The sequence below is a fragment of the Quercus robur genome, chromosome 1 (assembly GCF_932294415.1).
Source record: "Quercus robur chromosome 1, dhQueRobu3.1, whole genome shotgun sequence".
NCBI classification, from domain to species: Eukaryota; Viridiplantae; Streptophyta; class Magnoliopsida; order Fagales; family Fagaceae; genus Quercus; species Quercus robur.
The window spans coordinates 39,351,528-39,370,693 of record NC_065534.1 but is presented as its reverse complement, the minus strand read 5'-3'; the positions used below and the strand labels follow the sequence as shown (position 1 = coordinate 39,370,693).

Here is a 19,166-nt window from a genome sequence, read left to right as displayed (position 1 = left end):
ACCATTTTGCTGAGAGGTACCTGTATAAGTTAGTTGATGAATAGTGCTATAGGAATGCAAAATAACTTGAAAAGTATAGAGTGTATTCAAGAGCATTATTAGATCGAAAATTTTTGATCTGTTTGGAAAATTGAATTTCAACCATTTTTACAAAATTACAATATACTTGCAATAATTCAGAATGATGTTTCATATGAAAAATCCAACTATAGTGAAAATAATAATCAACAAAGACAACAAAATATCGAGATCCACCAATACTAGAGATAGAGGAAGGCCTCAAACATCAGAATGAATTAAGTTAAAGATATTAGTGGACATTGATTCACTAGTATTGAAAGACAAAGCTGGTTGTTTTCCTAATTGACATGAAATACAGGCAAAATTTTCTTTGGACACTGAACTTAACAAATCTCTAGAAGCTAAGTGTTGTACCCAAGAGGAAGGTGCGTGACCAATTCAGGCATGCCAAAGTGCAAGGGAAGGAATAGAAGAAATTGCAGCAGCAACAGAAACATGAGCAACAAGCGGAAGACGAAGGTTATCCACGGGAAACATACGCTCAACTCTAGGACCAGTCCCAAGCTTCTGTCCCGTCCTTGAATCCTACACAGTACACCCAGAATAATCAAAGGTAATGCGATAACCCAACTAAACTAATTGTTTCACAGAAAATAAATTGTAAGAAAGTTTAAGAACATTAAAGACCCTAGAAACCGAGAGGTTGGAGGCCGAGATAGATCCTATTTTATAACCAAACATTGTGGAACCATTTGCTATGCATATATTAAGAGGGTGTGGTACAAGTTCAAGTTGAGAAAATAAGGACGAGTGAGGTGTTATGTGATTGTAACAAGCAGAATTCATAAGCCAAGACGAAGGAGACATACCAAATAAAACTGAGAGAGAAGAGGAATAAGATGCATTACCAACCATATGAATGGTATTAGCGATGATGTTTTGAAAGTCGACTGTGGAAATGGTGATAGTGGATCCAGAAGAATTGGACTTTGTGGAGATGGGAGCCATTGGTTGGATACTCTCAGTGTTAGCAACAATAGCAGCAGAAATGGGAACAACTAATTTGTTACGATGATATCAAGTCTCAATATTATGGCAAAGACATTTGCAAAAATTGCAAAAACGTTTGTTGGATTGTCGGCAACAATTGTTGCAATAAGAAGAATATCTATCCTTATTCTTCATTTAGAAGAAAGATATGCAAAAATAGACTGCAAAAATAAAATTTACGTGAAAAACTGAATAAAGAGCATCTAGACTGCAAAAAGTCAAACTTGGCAAAAAGTCAACGATCAACGCTAGTCAAAGTCCACAGTTAGAGTTAATGGGCGGCTGACATGATAGGTCAACGGATGACATAGATGTGTTGACGTAAGCAAATGATGTGGCAGATGACATAAGCGGCTGACGGGCAAATGACGTTAGCTAAGGCTGACGTGGCGCTGACTTGGAAGTGATGACGTTAGCAAGTGCTTTATCGGCGTGTGAGGCATGTGGAAGAAATTCACCGAAAAGTTATCAGCGCGTGGTGGTGCGTGTAGCATGTGGGACAACTCGTAAATCTTTGAGTAGCACATGGATACTCAGATGGTGATGATTCTGGCGACGTTGAGTAGATCGATTGACGATCTATATTATGTCTCTGGTGTCGTAATCATAGCTTCAGAATTGATGGATCTAATGAAGGCGGTGATCTTGGTGGTGGAGAGAGATCTTCTGGCGGTGATGATTTAACCCACAGTGCCTCTGACGGTGGCGGAGTAGTCGGAAAAAGGGCACAGATGGGTTTACTAACCAGAGAAGGTTGAGGCAGCAGAGAATGCCGAAGAAGACTGCAAGACATCAAAAAGGTTAGAGCAGTGGCTTTGATACCATGTTAGAAATATTGAATGAATAGTATGTATTTCACCAGTAATAAGATATACATAAGTGCCTTTATATAGGAGGCAGAGTGTGCAGTACAAGTATGTGTGCTATATAAGTAAGCAAGGTGGGCCTAAGGCCCATAACCTATTGCACGTTAACAATTTTAAACAAAACAGAGAAATGGATTTAATTGATAGGAAGTAATGCAACCATTTCAATTTTACTCTTTTTTATCTTTCTGTTAAGGTTCTAGTAGAATTAATGCAAAAGGAATTGTGAGTAGGTCACTTCAAGGGGACCTGGACCTCCATAGAAGAAGAAGATAGAGATAGAGAGAGAACTGTATCAATAATATTATTCATCAATGCCCAATTACGAGCAGTTATTCCCTATTTATACAAGTACCCGCTGTACTAACCAGTAATCACTATACTAACCAACTAACCCACTGTACTAACCAATTGAATATACTAACAAACTCTAACCATCAGCTAAGTACTGCTAGCTATCAGCTATGGTTACAAGCAATGGTTACAATGGAATAGTAACAGATAACTAACACTATCTTTAGCGGCTCTCTCTGTTTTGTGAGAGTGAAGAAAATATGATGAAACGTCACCCATTTCCTTTCTTAATTAAATGTGTGCAATTGCAAATGATATCAAATCAAATGTTGAAAGATTCTGAGCTTGCAAGTTGGTTAACAATGGTGGAAAAACTATAATTGAAAAGGAGAGAGAGAAAGATAGGGAAAGATTTTTGAGGAAAATTGTATATACAAGCTCAATATCAATAATACATTATATAGGGCTCTATTTATAGATCATAGTTTAGATTGGATCAAGAACCTTCTAAAAGATTCTATCCTAACAGAATTGTAGCAACCCTATAACAAACTCTAATAGAAATCTAGGGATGACTATTGTCACTGAAACCAGAAAACTATCTATGAGAATGAACTTATGTGCACATTGGAAAAGGCAAAGCAATTCTGGAAGAGCTACAAAATGGCGTCATCTCATTAAAGCATAAACAACATCATTTTTGTACACTCTTTAAAACACATTGGCATTAAATTACATGACACCATTTTGGTCTTGAGCTTATGTGACCGTTAGCAAACTAGCCGTTGCTCTCTTTCTGCTCTAATTTGAATCTCTGGCTGTCTGTGTCTGTCCTCAAGCTCGAGCTTTCTGTGCTTCCTTTATCAAATGTTACTTACCAAACTCTTCCCTCTTATCCTTCATAATTCTCACTTTTATTTCTCCATGATGACTTTATTTGTCTCCTTTTGAGGCCCACTATTTCGATGGGACTGGCGGTTAGTGATGGTTTAGGTTCAGCTGAGGAGAGCCTTGCGAAGACAGAGCTCATCCTCTGGCTGGGGCCAAAAGCATGATTTTATATATATAACGTCCCCATCTACAGGTTCTTCCTCTTTCTCCCTTTATCTATTTTCCAAATTAATTGGATTTTTTCAGTGAGGGTTTGATTTATGTTTGGAGGAAGATGTTGAAGGAGGAGAAGAAAAGAGGGGAGAAGGCTGACCGGATTTTACTAACTACCGGAAGAAAATGATAAAATGGTATATTTCGGTTATCCTTCTCTTCTCTTGAATTCCTCTTATCTCCTCCTTGGTCCCCCTAAAAGTTCAAGGTAAGAGGGTGAAAGAACCTGTTGGGAATTGGCTGCATTTAATTTTTGTGAGTTTATTGATTGGTTTTATTTCTTTTCTTTTGCAATTTCAAATCATGAGTTGGGCTTTAATTTCAACTGTTGAAAAAAAAAAGAAGCAAAAGCATGTTGCATATTCCAAATAAAATTATTAAAATCATGTGTTGGCTTTACATTCATACGTTGAATGGAAAAAACAAGCAAGAGCAAGTTGCTTATTCTAAATAATTAGGCCTTCACTCACTAGGTGGTGCATTTTCCAAGTTAGGCACGTAGTCACTAGGCTTTGATTGTTTCACATGTTGGTAGTTCTTAAAAATTCTTGTAAAAGAATGGACAATTAGTGTAAAAGTGATGGGACGGAAATGAGTTTTGCTGGCTCCACCTCCAATATATATATATATATATATATATATCTGTAGACACTCAATTTTGCACCCATGATTTAATCAAGGAGAATAACTTGAATGACCATCCATGTACCCTAAAAATCATGATTGCATTACATGCATCAATTTGTTCTTACATTACCTACATCAATTTCTTCTTGCATTACATTCATCAATTCATTCATTGCATATCATAAAAATGATCTTGAGATTCTAACGGTCATAACGGTGTTTCTAGTTTCCAAATCAAACCATCGGATCGAAAGATATCGCATGATCAAGTTTGCACGGTCAATATGCAATGTATCTAGGTAGAGTCGACCACGCATGATCAATTTAAATTAATTCTGATTGGTTAAGCAATTAAAATTAATTAAATAATTTTGTGATTGGTTGATAATTAGTGTTTAAAATAGGGATGCATTCATAGGAATAAAAAGGGTGATTGGATAACAACAAAATTGTGGATAATCTGAACTTTATCAAGATTTATTTTAGGATATTTATCTACAAGATAATTGTTCTTAAAAAGCCTGAATTATCCAAAAAAGAGATAAAAAATCTTAAACGGAGAATGAAAACGCGTCTAGGTGCAAGGACCAGTCAAAAAACCCTAGAAGAGGAGTCTAAACGGCACCCAAACATGAAAGAGCGTTCGGTGTCCAAGAGCCAATTTCGGCACTTTTGGAGTGCTGAACAACACTCCAAAAGGGCCAAATTTTCCTTTGTTGGGCTTTGGCCCAATGGCGTTCAGGTGACTATAAGGCACACCCTTTTCGATCTTTTCGCAAAAGGATGCATCCGGATTCACATCCTAATCATTTGTGCCTATTTTTTAGAGTCTTCTAGCCTCTATAAATAGAGACTGAACCTCATAATTCAGCAACCTTTTTTTTCTACACTTTGAGAGGCACGCATTTTGAGGCTCTCAAATTCCTGTTACTTGTTGATCCTCTCTAAGATTTGCTGCTTAAATTAGGGTTTTTAGGTTTCAAATATAACTGAATAAGTTTCTTTGAACCCTAAAACATCATCTCAAGAACAAAGAGTGCTCTTGCAAGAGGTTGTTTCCTTTACCCTATCTTTTCTTTATGCTTCTTTTTAGGGATAATTACAACTTACCCACCTGTGGTTTACCTCTAATTCTAAGTGCCTACCCGTGGTTTGAATTTTGACACTTTGCCCACCTGTGATTATCTCCGTCTATGTGCCGTGTGCCCACCTCTCCCTCACCGTTACTCTAACATAGGAAATAGATCAAAGCTTACTCCCATCCAGATCAAAACACCCTCTTTTCCAAAAACTACTCAGTCACTCTCATCCCGCTTACTCACCAAAAATCACTCAGTGTCACTCCCAAAAATCACTCAAAATCACTTAAAATCACTCACTCACTCACTCACTCCCATCGTTCATGCAAACCGAACCGAGATAGACAGCTTCTCCGTTCATCTGTGGCAGGAAGACTCACTCATGGGTATCGCGCTTCGCTTCACTTGACTGGGAGTTTAAAGCTTGACTGGGTATCGCGCTTCGCTTCACTTGACTGGGAGTTTATTGCTGTTCTGTTCAGCCGTTGCAGGTAGATTAGGATTTTGCGTTTTAATCTTTGAAATCTAGGGTTCTGAATGGGTCTTAAAATGCTGGTGGATTTTAAAATGCCGGTGCCGGTGGTGGGTTTTAAAATGTTGTCATCGGTGGTGGGTTTTAAAAACCCATTTCTGCCGGTGGTGGGTTTTAAAATGCCCGGTGATAATTGTATTTCTTTCTTCCTCACTTAATATGCACGGTCACTTTGTTAAAATTCCTGTGGGTTTTAAAATTGGGTAGTCTTTCTTCCAAATTCTTTCTTCCAAATTCGGTTCTTGCTTAACCATGGAACTGGTTTATATCTGCATTTTCTTATTACTGGCTTAACAGTTATGAATATATATCTGCATTTTCTGATTACTTTAAAATAAAGGTCTGTGGCCCATCAACTTTTTTAACAATGTGGTTGTAGCATGAGTAATTGTTACTAAATTTAGATGAGTTGATACTAAATTTAGATGAGTTGATTCTTGCCACTCGTAACAGATTTGTTGGTCTATAAGCTTGTAACAAATTTTTGCTATGTCTTCATCAACTGGCAATGGCTCTACAACTAGTGGTTTCTACCGTGCTGGAGATGGTCATTTATGTACCCTTGAGAATTGTGCACTAAGAACGAGTCGAAAAGCTGGTAACTATGGAAGAAGATTTGTTGGTTGTAGTCAATTTAATGTAAGTAACAATTACATTGTTGTATTTGAATTGAGTTGAATTGAATTATTAGTTGTGATTAATTGTGAACTGTGAAATTAATTGTTATAATTGTAATGCTCAGGTTGGTCCCAAATGTGGCTTCTTTCAGTGGGTGGATAACGAAACTTGTAAGAGTGACCGTGAAAGGATAAGTATGCTTGAGAATGAATTGCAGCTTGCAAATCAGAGAGAAATGACAACTAAGGAAATGGAAGAAAGATGTAACAGGAGGGAAAGAGAAACTCATGAGCTTTATGTAGAAATTAGAGAGAAACTTAAGAGAGTTAGAGAGAGTGAGAGATTGTACAAGATGGCATTAGTTTTGTCATGGTTATTTTTCATTTTTGTAATGTTGTTGTTGTGTTTTGCCTCAGTGAACAATAATGTAAGAGCGAGGAACCTTAATCTGCCATGATGCTTGGTGGGATGTTGAAATGTTATTGGGTAATTGAAATGGAAAGTGTTGTTTTTGTGCAAATATTGTTTAGTATAATTTTTTTATTCCTTTTTACTTCATCCTGTGATTGATATATATTGGCACAAAGTGTTATGTGGAAATGTTAATAACATAATAACTTGAATGGAACATGTTGGTTCAATATATACACCTGTGTCAATGCACACCTGCCTATAAATGGAACATGTTTTACACATACATGATTTGTTGCACACCTGCCTATAATTAACATTAAACAAGACAAGTGCTCATTTGTTGCACACCTGCCTATAATTAATTAAACAAGACAAGTGCTCAGACAAGCACAATATATACACCTGTGGAAATGTGCATTAGTCCACCAAAAGCACAAGACAAGCACAACACAACAAAATACTTTATCCTATTTCAATGCACATTAACATTAATAAAAGTGGAGTCATTGAGCACATCATTCCACTTCACAAAATAAAAGAAGAGCAACCTATTCAGTTACTTTACAAAATAAAAGTGGAGACATTAATAAAGTTTTATGTCACATGCATACAAAATTGCCAACATTGTTTTTGGCACATCCTGTGACTTTACACATCTTCCAATTAAAACCCACCAACTAGTCCACTAGTGCTCAGACATACATATTTCCAACCGAAATTGCCAATATTGTTTTTGACACTTGACATATATATTAAACAAGTGAACTATAACAAAAAAGTTGTTGAAACTTTAACATCTTCCAAGTTGTCATTTACTACTTTAGGTGCCCTTGCCAGCTGCATTCTTGCCCTTGCCAGCTGCATTCTTACCCTTTCCACCAACTGGTTGAAACTTTCTGCCTTTAAACCCCCTAGCAGATGCACTTGGCTGCATAACCAAAATCCAACAGTTAGCAAGATGATCCAACAATTAGCAAGATGATCCAACAATAGCAAGTAAAGAGGAAAAAAATAAACAAAATAGAACAAGCCAGAGGTGTCTGAGATGGTAAAGAATCCCATGTCTCTCTAGGGGTATGGAAGCTTGGTTGTGAGGGTGAAGAGAACCAGTTAGCCTTAGATCTAGTTGCAGGTTGAGTTGCAGCCTCAGATCTATTGTTTGGTGCAGGTTGAGATGCAGTTTGATCAAAAGCTCTGTATGCACTCTGAGATCTAGCACTTGGTGGCTGGGATGCAGTTTGAGGTGTTGCAGTCTGCTTTGTTTTTGTAGATTTACTGCCTTGTGCCTACAAAGAGGGTAGTACAAGTTACACACTCGAAATACTTGAGGAAATGAATATAGTTCAAAGCATGGAAATACTTACAGCTGCTGATTTAGCAAGTCTATCTCTTCTCTGCCATGGAGTTTCACCAGTGATGCCTGCCTTGCACCCTCTTGCATTATGTCCTTCTTTCTTGCACTTCCCACACTTGATTGTCTTGTTCATCCTAGAAACTCTATAAGGGTTCCTTGGCTCTTCAGGATCTCTTTTTCTTTGTTTTGGTGGTCGGCCAGGTGGTTTATACACATGAGGAGCAACAGGAGCAGGTTGGTTAGTCTTAACCCACTCAGACTGGCCAGGCATTGGTTGTATTATCTCTTTGTATGTTTCAGCAAATGTCTCTTTTAAGTAACAAGGATGCACATAGTCCTCCACTTTCTCCAGGTTCTTAACAATAGCAGAGATCCCATGTTTGCAGGGAAGTCCTGTCAAATCCCAAATCCTACAGCTGCATGCTTTCTTAGCCAAGTCAACCACATGTCTCTCATGACCATTATCAACCTCATACATGAAGCTGCCTGCTGGAGTAGCACTGAAAGGTATAGAATCATGTTTGAACTTCTCTAATTTGTCTTGAATATTAGGACAAACTTTTCCAGTGTATTTTGCTATACCTCTCATCTTTTTGTATTGTTTGGTCATGAGCCTAACTCTAATCCACTCCAACATTGCTAAAATTGGCTTATCCCTAGCTTCTAAAATCATGGCATTAAAAGACTCACTCAAGTTATTAGCTAAACAATCACACAAAGCTCTACTACTAAAGTGAGACTTAGACCATTGTGCAGGGTTGATGTCAGCAAGATACTCCCATGCCTTGACATCCAAATCCTTCATTTCCTGCATTCTTCTTTCAAACTCCCTCACTGTTGTGGCTCCAGCACATCTCCACAGTGCATCCTTCAACTCCAAGCCCTTATGATCCACTTTGAAATTATTATAGATATGCTTCACACAATATCTATGCTCACAAGTTGGGAACAGCATCTCAATTGCAGGTATAAGGCCCTTATACAAGTTACAAAACAGAACAAGTAAATATGTTAGTACAATTGTTACAAAACAGCATCTTTGTTACAAAACAGCATCTCAATTATTATTGAACTTTAAAAATTTCTACAAAACAGCATCTCAATTATCATACCTTTTGTCTGTCACTGATGAAGACCAGATTAAGTTGCTGTGGATCCCCAATGTCATCTGAAAATTGCTGCAGAAACCATACCCATGAATCTTTGTTTTCTTGCTCAACAACAGCAAATGCAACTGGGAAAATGTTGTCATTTGCATCTCTAGCTATGGCAGAAAGTATTTGCCCCCCAAATTTGCCTTTCAAGTGGCACCCATCTAAACCAATAATTGGTCTACAACCTCCCAAAAACCCAAGTTTCTGTGCATTATACCTAATATACATTCTCTTAAATTTCGGCTGTGCATTTTCATCTTCCATTTCAGTTTGCAAAATAACCCTACTTCCTTTATCAGTCAATCTTATCATCTCTGCATAATCCCTAAGTTTCCCATATTGCAGCTGTTCATCCCCAGTAACCAAGTCAGTAGCTTTCCTTTTTGCCCTATACACTTGACTGTAACTTATGTCAACTTCAAGTGCTTGCTTCACATGATGTTGAACACCAGCCACTTTCCAATTGGGGTTTTTGTCAAACTCCTGCATAAACTTCTTTGCAACATAAGTTGAAGTCACTTGGCTGTGTTTGAAGGATCTAGGGCAAGTGCACTTCGGATTGAATGTCTTTATTTGGAATGTCAACTCTTCAGGTAGTTGAGATGCATAACACCTCCATCCACATTCATTGATACAATAAACTGATATCTTCTTCTTCTCATTCAGCTTGAACTTGATATTTACTGGCTTCTTTATCGCATATTCCCTCAATGCCTCCCTAAATACTTTAGAGTTTGGAAACTTCATTCCTTTCCTTAACTCTGGCTTTCTCATGTAAGTTTGGACATTAAACTCAGGTTCTTTTGCAGCTGGTGCTGACTGATCATCATCAGACCCTACTAGACTTTCCATGTCATCTTCAAGAGGTGGGTCAATCCATTCACCCTCTTCAAGAGGTGGGTCATTGTCAGCTGCAGTATTCCTATGTGGGGCTGCATACAAATGTACATCCTCATGGGTAGATGGCCCATCATCTCCTTCAGAGGGCCTATGTGGGGCTGCATGTGTAGATGGCCCATCATCTACATTTCCAAAAACATCATCATCAAAATCTGGCCCCTCAAACCCTTCCTCTAACCAATCACTATCACCTCCTTCAGCATCCACATTACCTCCCTCATGCACCTCATGCACATCATCATCACTCTCACCCACCTCATGCACATCATCATCATCATCTGCTACTTCCTTATTACCAAATGGTTGTTCAACAGCAAGTGGCTCCTCACCACCCTCAACATATAGTGTTATCTTATCTGTAGGCCATGCAGCATGGATCTCATACATATAAACAACATCATCATCTTCATTTATAAGCCTTAACCCTTGCTCCAAATTACCTCCAGGAATAAGATAATGATATCTACTTGTACTAAGTGCCCCCACATCACAACAAATATCTTGTATTTCAAAATAACTAAGTCTATCTGGGTCAACATTATCAACAAAAGAAGTACTACCTCCTACATATTCCAAATCTGGGTTCCACACAAACTGCCCACCATGATGAATCTCAAAATTGAATACTAAGTCAGCCATCTGCATGTAAAACACAACAGAATAAATGAAGATGATAAAAAATGAGGCATCTAGTTCTAAGTCAGCATCCAAATTACCAAATGGTTGTTCAAAGCCTTAAAGCATACATATAAAAATGAGGCATCTAGTTCTATTGTTAATAAAGACTCAATACCTATATGGATAAGAGTAGTAATAAGAGCAGCACCATTAGTTAACTGGTCGATTATTATCACAAACTTATTTCAAAACAGAATTGAGCAAACAAGAGAACTCAGAATGCAGTTGGACTTATTTTAAAAATGCATATATAACCATCCAGCTTATATCATAATTGACTGAATAATTATTTCAATAAAATCATGAGCATTATTCAACTTTTAAAGGGAATGGAGGGTAACTATAACATGCTGTCCACAACAGACTCAACCAGTAACATTCTAATTAATCTGAAAATCAAAACCAATGATCAATTTGGTAACAGAAGCAGTAAATCAAACTGATTTCAAATTGACAGAAGCAGTAACCAATGATCAAACTGATTTCAATTTGGTAACATTCCACAAAAACAATTAAACAATACAAATCACGGCAGAGAGAAAGCCTACAACAGAACAATCATGAGCATGATCGGGTGAGGGAGAGGCGGGTAATACTAAACAGAACAATCATCAAAGCCTACAACATACAATAATCCACCAGCATTTTAAGACCCAATTCAGAACCCTAGATTTCAAAGATTAAAACGCAAAATCCTAATCTACCTGCAACGGCTGAACAGAACAGAGGCAATAATCTTGATCCTCCTCAAATCGGTTTGCATGCAGACCTCAAGCTTTCAAATCCCAGTCAAGTGAAGCGAAGCGCGATACCCAGGAGTGAGTCTTCCTGCCACAGCTGAACGGAGAAGCCGTCTTCGTTGGTTCGGTTTGCACGAACGATGGGAGTGAGTGAGTGAGTGAGTGATTTTGAGTGATTCTTGGGAGTGACACTCAGTGATTTTTCGTAAGTAAGAGTGAACGAATGGGAAATGGGAGTGACTTTTCAACTATTTCTTACGTTAACGGTGAAGGGGGAGTGAGTGAGTGATTTTGAGTGATTTTTGGGAGTGACACTGAGTGATTTTTGGTGAGTAAGCGGGATGAGAGTGACTGAGTAGTTTTTGGAAAAGAGGGTGTTTTGATCTGGATGGGAGTAAGCTTTGATCTATTTCCTATGTTAGAGTAACGGTGAGGGAGAGGTGGGCACACGGCACATAGACGGAGATAATCACAGGTGGGCAAAGTGTCAAAATTCAAACCACGGGTAGGCACTTAGAATTAGAGGTAAACCACAGGTGGGTAAGTTGTAATTATCCCTTCTTTTTATGTTGATGAATGTTTTTATCCATAGCATGAATTATTAGTCATTGTTTTGTTTAAAGCATGATTGTTTTTATGCAATTGTTATAATCTCTTTCTTGAATATCTATAATCTGCATGTGTACAACTCTTTTTCTTAAAATAAAAATAGATCTGCATCTTCCCTAGATATAGATCTAAATTTTTCTTCACAATAAAATAGATCTGCATCTTCCCTAGATGTAGATCTGTTTTTCTTCAAAATAAAATAGATCTACATCTTCCTTAGATGTAGATCTAAATTTTGTTTAAAATAAAATGGATCTACATCTTCCTTAGATGTAGATCTAGATTTTCCTTAATCCAAACTGGTTTGTGTTTTCATTAGATGCAAATCCGAACATTTTTTATTAAAAAAAAAAAAAGTGATTTGTATTTTCCATAGATACAGATATGATTTTTTTAATGCATGCAGATTTTTGAAATAAAGAAAAAGATAAAACATGATTGTTTTTGTGTTTGTTGCATAAATTTAAATTATGAGTAAAACTCTCTTCTTAAAAAATCTTTTTCATTCTTTTAAAACATATACAAACAGGTCTGATTTTTCTGTCATTGAAATCCAAAATTTTTTTTTTATCATCACAAAACAAATCTGCATTTTTATCATCAAAAACCACTTTTTTCTAAATACTACAAAATAGATCTGGTATTTTGATAAATCAAAATCATTTTTTTTTTTACCAATCAAAACAAATCTGATTCTTTTCAAAAGAATAGACTTCATTCATAAATAAATTTGTATGATTTAATTTTGGTGTCACATGTTCAACATATTATTCATGACATGGATGAAAAAGGTACATTGTTCACAAGAGTCTAGAAGTCCAGACTTTGTCTGGGCGGAATGGGTGTCTAACACCTACCCATTCTGTAACCTAGTCTCCAGATTTAGGTCTTTGGTTAAGTAGATTTAGCCTTGTCTGAATAGATGGAGGAGATAGGTTTACTGCCTTGAACTCTTGAAGTTGTTCTTTTGCCAATGAAGTGATCAAGTGAGGACTACAACTGGGTTTATTCAATTGTACCTGATTTCGTTGTGTCTGGATAGACCATGTCATGATTGAAAAGAGCTCCAAATGTTGCTGGTTTTTGATTAGCCATGAAAGCAGCTGTTTGAAGTTGATGAAGCTGGTTCTACGCCGACAGTTCCATAAAGCAAGGTCCTCCCAAACCACATCCAACTCACCACATGACCACAGAGCATGGAGGGCAGATTTAGTAGCACACTTGCAGCGATCACAAAGTGGGTCCTCGATGACGGTTCGACGCACCAAGTTTTCTTTCGTAGGTAAAGAATTTTGGCAAGCCCTTCATATGAAATTTTTTATTTTGTTTGGCACCTGTAAGGACCAAATCCCTCGCCATAACTCCCTTTCTTGCGTTAATTGTTCACCATCTTCAACAACTTCATCCTTAAACTTCAAGAACCTGTAACCCGACCTGCTCGTATAAGACCCAGTTTGAGTGAAAGGCCAAAACAAGCTGTCCTCCACCTCTTGTTGTGGCAGAGGAATGGATTTGATCAACTCTGCCCCCTCAAGAATGAAGATTCCATCTATTACTGCATGATTCCAGTGATGTGTGGCCTCATCTATAAGGATTTCGACTTTTGCACTTGCCATAGAATCAATGAGTGGAGATATTACCTGAGTTGGATGTTTTTGTGGCAGCCATGCACTCTGCCATATGTTCACTAATCTCCCATTACCGACCCCCCCCCCCCCGCCCTACACCCTCTAAGCAACACATTTCTCCCATGTAAAATACTACTCCAAGCATAGGACATTATAAAGCAATTAGGGAAGAAACAAGCTTTAAAAACTTTATAAAATAGCGAGTCCGAATTATGCAAGAGCCTCCAAGCATGTTTTGCCAACAAAGAATCATCGAACATTGCTAGGTCCCTAAAACCCATACCCCCTTCCACCTTTGATTTTGTCATTTCATCCCATTTCAACCAGTGAATTTTTCTTCTAACTCCTCCTTGGCCCCACCAAAATTTTCTAACCATTGATTCAATCTCATGGCAAAGTCCTAACGGAATTTTAAAGCACCCTATTGCATATGTTGGAATTTTCTGTATCACTGCCTTGATAAGAACTTCCCACCCAGCTTGACATAAAACCTTTCCTTCCTATCCCTGTAATTTCCTCCAAACCTTTTCCTTGATAAAATTAAATCTCTCCTTCTTCTTTCTTCCAACTAATGAGGGCCACCCAAGATATTTGTCATATTGTACAATTTCTTGTAACCCCAAAACCTCTGTTATCTCTTCCTTAGTACCCTTCAGAGTGGACTTGCTAAAGAAAATAGTTATCTTGTTTTTTTAAACCTTTTGGCTTGACCCCGCCTTATAGCTATCCAAAATCTTAATAATTTTCCTACGCTCCTCAATAGTTGCCCTACAAAAAAGGAGGCTGTCATCTGTAAACAGTAAATGGGTTAGTTGAGGACATCTCTGGCAAATGGATAGTCCTTTAATATCCCCCACTCTTGTAGCTTCTTGTATAAGACCATGTAAACCTTCCGTACACAACAAGAAGAGAAAAGGAGACAGTGGGTCCCCTTGTCAGATCCCTTTAGTAGGTTGGATGAGACCTTGGGGTTCTTCATTGATTAGGATAGAATATGTCACTGTTTTGATGCACACCGTGGTTAAGCCAATCCACTTCTCACTGAAACCCATTTTTCTCATAATATTCTCTAGGTACACCCACTCCACATGGTCATAGGCTTTGCTCATGTCAAGCTTCACAGCCATGTAGCTTGTTTTTCCTGAACTTATATTTTGCATATAGTGAAGTGACTCAAAGGCAACAAGGATATTTTCCGTAATCATCCTATTTTTTGCAAAGGCTGATTGATATTCAGTTATGATACATGGTGAAATTTTCTTAAGTCTACTGGCCAATACTTTAGAGAAAATTTTATACAACATATTACATAAACTGATGGGTCAGTACTCTTTAACAAATTTAGGTTTTTTTTTTTTTTTTTTTTTTTTTTTTTTTTTTTTTTTGTGATGAGAGTGATAAAAGTGTGGTTTAGCGGATGTGGGATAGTACCTGAATTGAGCTAAGATAACACTAAATTTGTTACATCGGTGTCTACCACTCCCCAAAAATGCTGAAAGAATAAAGGTGGCATGCCATCAAGACCCGGTACTTTGAGAGGTGCCATTTGTTTCAAGGCTTCTTCTACTTCGGTTGCCTAAAAAGTGTCAGTTAGGACTAAATTTATTTCATCAGTAATCACCTAAGGGATGTGCTCTAGGTGTGCCCATTGATGATCTAGCCTTGAGGTTGAGAAAAGTTCCTTATAGTAGTTTACCAAAATCGATGCTCTCTCCTCTGGTTTCACTCTCCAAGTATTGGACTCATCCATGATACCCCAGATTCGATTTTTCCTATGTCTTTGAGTAGCTCGACAATGGAAAAACTTTGTATTATTGTCACCATTGTTTAATCAAAGAATACGTGATCTTAGATTCCACATTCTTACTTCCCTATCCAGCAGGATATTGATCTCATCCTTTAATGCTCTAACTTGACCATTCTAACCACTTACAATAGTAGCAAATTTCGCATCTACTAGGAGTGCTTTTTTTTTCTTTAATTCTTTCCTTACATTGCTGAAAATATTATGGTTCCACCAAGCAAGGTCTCTTCCACAATTTTCCACCGTCTTTAGTATATCACTGTGACTATGCCCCAAGGAATAGGAAGACCAAAATGCTTCAACCGTTTCAGCACAACGTTCATTTGAAAACCACATCTCCTCGAACATGAAAATTCTTTTTTTGGGGGGTGGGTCCAAGCTCGACAGACTGATCAATAGTGGGTAATGGTCTAAGGAAGTACTTTGTAGATGATGAAGAATCGTACCTGAGAATTTCAGAAACCAAGAGTCATTAGCCATACCTCGGTCAAGTCTTTCCCAAATTGAATGACCATCCTCAAAGCGTTTGCTCCAAGTGAAACGGTTACCCACAAACCCGAGGTCTAAGAAGCCACATTCATCAATTACGTCCCTGAAAGGTTGCATCTGCCTATGTTGTCAGATAACTCCACCTAATTTCTCATCCTACTGAGTAAGCTCATTGAAATCTCCTGCACATAGCCATGGTATTTGTGGATGGTGGTTTAAACTTCTCAAGCTATCCCATGCACTACTTTTTGATGTATCTAGTTCCCCATAAAAACCAATGAATCTCCACTCATTATTGGAACCTTAGTCAATCCAAGTGTCAATGTAGTATTGTAAAGAATCAATCACCTCCAGTTTCACTGTTGCTTTCCAAAAAATTATGAGACCACCTTCACAGCCCTCCTTAGGTACTACCCATTTGTGTTCAAAGTCAATACTTTGTTGCACTGTGTCCAGCCTTGCTTTGTTTTCCAATGTTTCGGCTATAAACACGATAGAGGGATCTTTTGCCCGGATTATATCTCCAAGCTCCTTCCCTGTATGCAGGTTTCCAAGCCCACGACAGTTCCAAACTAGGAAATTCATTGTGACTAGCGGGGCTAAATATCAACCTCCACCAATTTCAAAATTTGTTCCTCTTCACTCTTTGATACCTGCTAATGTTTGTTTGGTAACTCAGAGTAACATTCAGTGTGCATGGGTGATCTTTTCCCTAGGCTCGGACTTGTTTGTTTGATCCGAGTTGGCTAAAGCGGGAAGGCATGGTCTACCAATCCTGGTCTATTTCGGTTTAGGTGGTTGAAGGGAAACCCTATGGAGCTCAAGTGTGGTACATGTTGAAAGGCTGGCACGTGATGGGATTAAAATTGGAATAGAATATGGAAGTAATGGTGTGTGTTGGTTTCCATTTTGGTTAGGATTTGCTGAGTGGTTGGCACGTGTTGATTGGCTGTCATGTATAGGAGTGAATGATGGAATTGAAGCCGAGGTTAAAGGTGGTGGGGTGTTTCCTTTTTGGATAGGGATAGCTGCATGGGTGTCAACGGTTGGGGTTGAATGCGTGGTTGAAAGTGGGGTAAAGTTTGTATTTAATGGTTTTGGGACGTTACCTTTTTGGGCAGGAAATTTCTGGTGATTAACTCATTCAAAGTTGTTTCTATCTCCTTTAATTTCCATTCAAAGCTCCGCGTAGGTAAAGGTGAGGTGTAGTTAATAGAGGTTTGGCTTTCACCCATTTCAGCTTGGGGAGTATGAGTCCAAATCTTCTGTCTCACTCTTTTTGCTCCACCAATAAAAATATGCCACATGTCCATCTAATTTATTAAATGCTAAATTTATGCATTTTATTATTTCAATTTCCTAAAATAAATAAATAAATAATTCATCATATTTAGGTAATTGAAATAATAGAAGGCATAAATTTAGCATTTAATAAATTAGATGGACATGTGGCATGTTTTTATTTGTGGAGTATATAGTGGAGCAAGAAGAGTGGGATAGAAGATTTGGACTTCGCTAAGATGCCCCTCATTTAACACCTCAGATTGCATTGAAACATGCATTACCTTCTCATTTAGACCGTTACATCCCTGCTCCAGAGTAGCTGTAACACCACGGTTGAGATGAGGGGTCATGCCCACTCTCGGTGAGGGATCAATCATCAGGTCTTTCTGTATTTTTTGCTTCCCCGCTTCAGCCATAGAAGTAGATGCTGCGATCGAAGATGAGGTCTGCCTAAACTTGTAAAACCTTGGGATTGATACCACCTGCCTCCTTGAAGGATAAAACGATGTAACTCTAAGATTTGGACCGAACTGTCTTTGCTCTTGTGTGAGGGTGCCTTCACTGTTCAGCCACACATCGCAATCCTTGTCATCGTGGTCAAAACATCCACACCAATAACAAATGTTTGGCAAACGTTCATATTTGAAGCTAACCCACACTTCCTTATCTCTCCCCACTGAAACCAAGCGGCCTCGACATAATGGGATAGTTACATCCATTGAAACTCTAATGCGAATGAAGTTACCTCCCTCGTTTTCATGTGTGTTAGTAGAAGGTGTCACTTTGCCTAAGACATCATAGATTTTTTCTGCAGCCCTAACATTCATAAAATTTATTGGAAGACCATGAACTTGCACCCAAAATGTAGTCCTAGTAAGCTGGAGCTCCTCAACCGAATTGTTCTTATTGTACCTTTCCAAGACCATTAAGTGTTTGTCGAAGATCCATGGCTCACTTAGTATCACTTTGTCAACCCCTTCTTTATTATCAAACACAAACAGTACTGTTTGGTTTCCCAAATTGCAAACCTTGAAGCAATTCCTTGAGCGCCAGATTTATCGCCCTCTTTTTTAGAAACTTAGTGGCCAAGAAGAACTCCTAGGAACTCAATTCATCATCAAGACAGCAACCTAGTCCTTCCATATTTGTAAGGGTAAGACGATTCCAATTGGTAGTCAAATCATCCATGATAGTTGGAAAGCAAAAATAGACGAAGGAAAAAATAATATAGGGCAAAAAGACACAACTGTTTCCCACAAATCCCACGAAAAAAGGAACCCAACAAGCTTTGAACTAACGTTATTTCAAAGAAAGACTAAAACACCTCCATGGAGAAGTGACCCTCAATTCTACTGTCTAAGAGAGAGCTAGAGCGAGCTTTCTTTGAAAAACAGAGAAACTTTAATCCCAAATCTTGTTGATTACTTGTTTTTAAATTATTCAAATATTTCACCCCCTTTATTCTCTCTATGAAAAGGTCACACAGAGATTAAATCCAATTTGATAACCAATAAACATTGAATGGTTTAAAAATAAATCAATCTTGTGCTTCCCAAATGAGATGGAACAGAAATCTTGAGAGATGCCTATCCAAATTAGAACCCTACTCTCTTCTTGCTCAATTTAATGGTTTTATTATATTTTCAATTGTGATTTTTTGTTTTGTGAAATTTCGGTATTCATAATCAAGTTCCTTAAAAGTGGAAATAAATTAATTTAAAAGTAAATTTCTAATTTTCTTTTTTATTTTATTGTAATTGTAAGAGCACAAAATTTCTAGGCCCACTTAGAATAGTGGAGTTAGATATTTCAAGCCTAGTGCAACTAATTTGTTAGAGGATGGGCTAGCAAGGTCAACTTTAATGCTTTGCTATGATCCAAATATGAAGTCAGTGGAATTAAGGCTTATAAAGTAACAAAA

At 37.8% G+C, this 19,166-nt stretch overlaps 1 protein-coding gene across 1 annotated transcript; it reads left to right on the top strand.

Annotated features, from left to right (window-relative positions):
* The first annotated feature begins 5,051 nt into the window (after nucleotides 1-5,051).
* LOC126689569 (uncharacterized) lies at nucleotides 5,052-6,711 on the top strand. Its single transcript, XM_050384808.1, has 2 exons — nucleotides 5,052-6,212; nucleotides 6,316-6,711. Exons 1-2 carry the CDS (start codon nucleotides 6,063-6,065, stop codon nucleotides 6,646-6,648), a joined length of 483 nt encoding a protein of 160 aa, XP_050240765.1. The 5' UTR covers nucleotides 5,052-6,062; the 3' UTR covers nucleotides 6,649-6,711.
* Nucleotides 6,712-19,166: the final 12,455 nt, after the last annotated feature.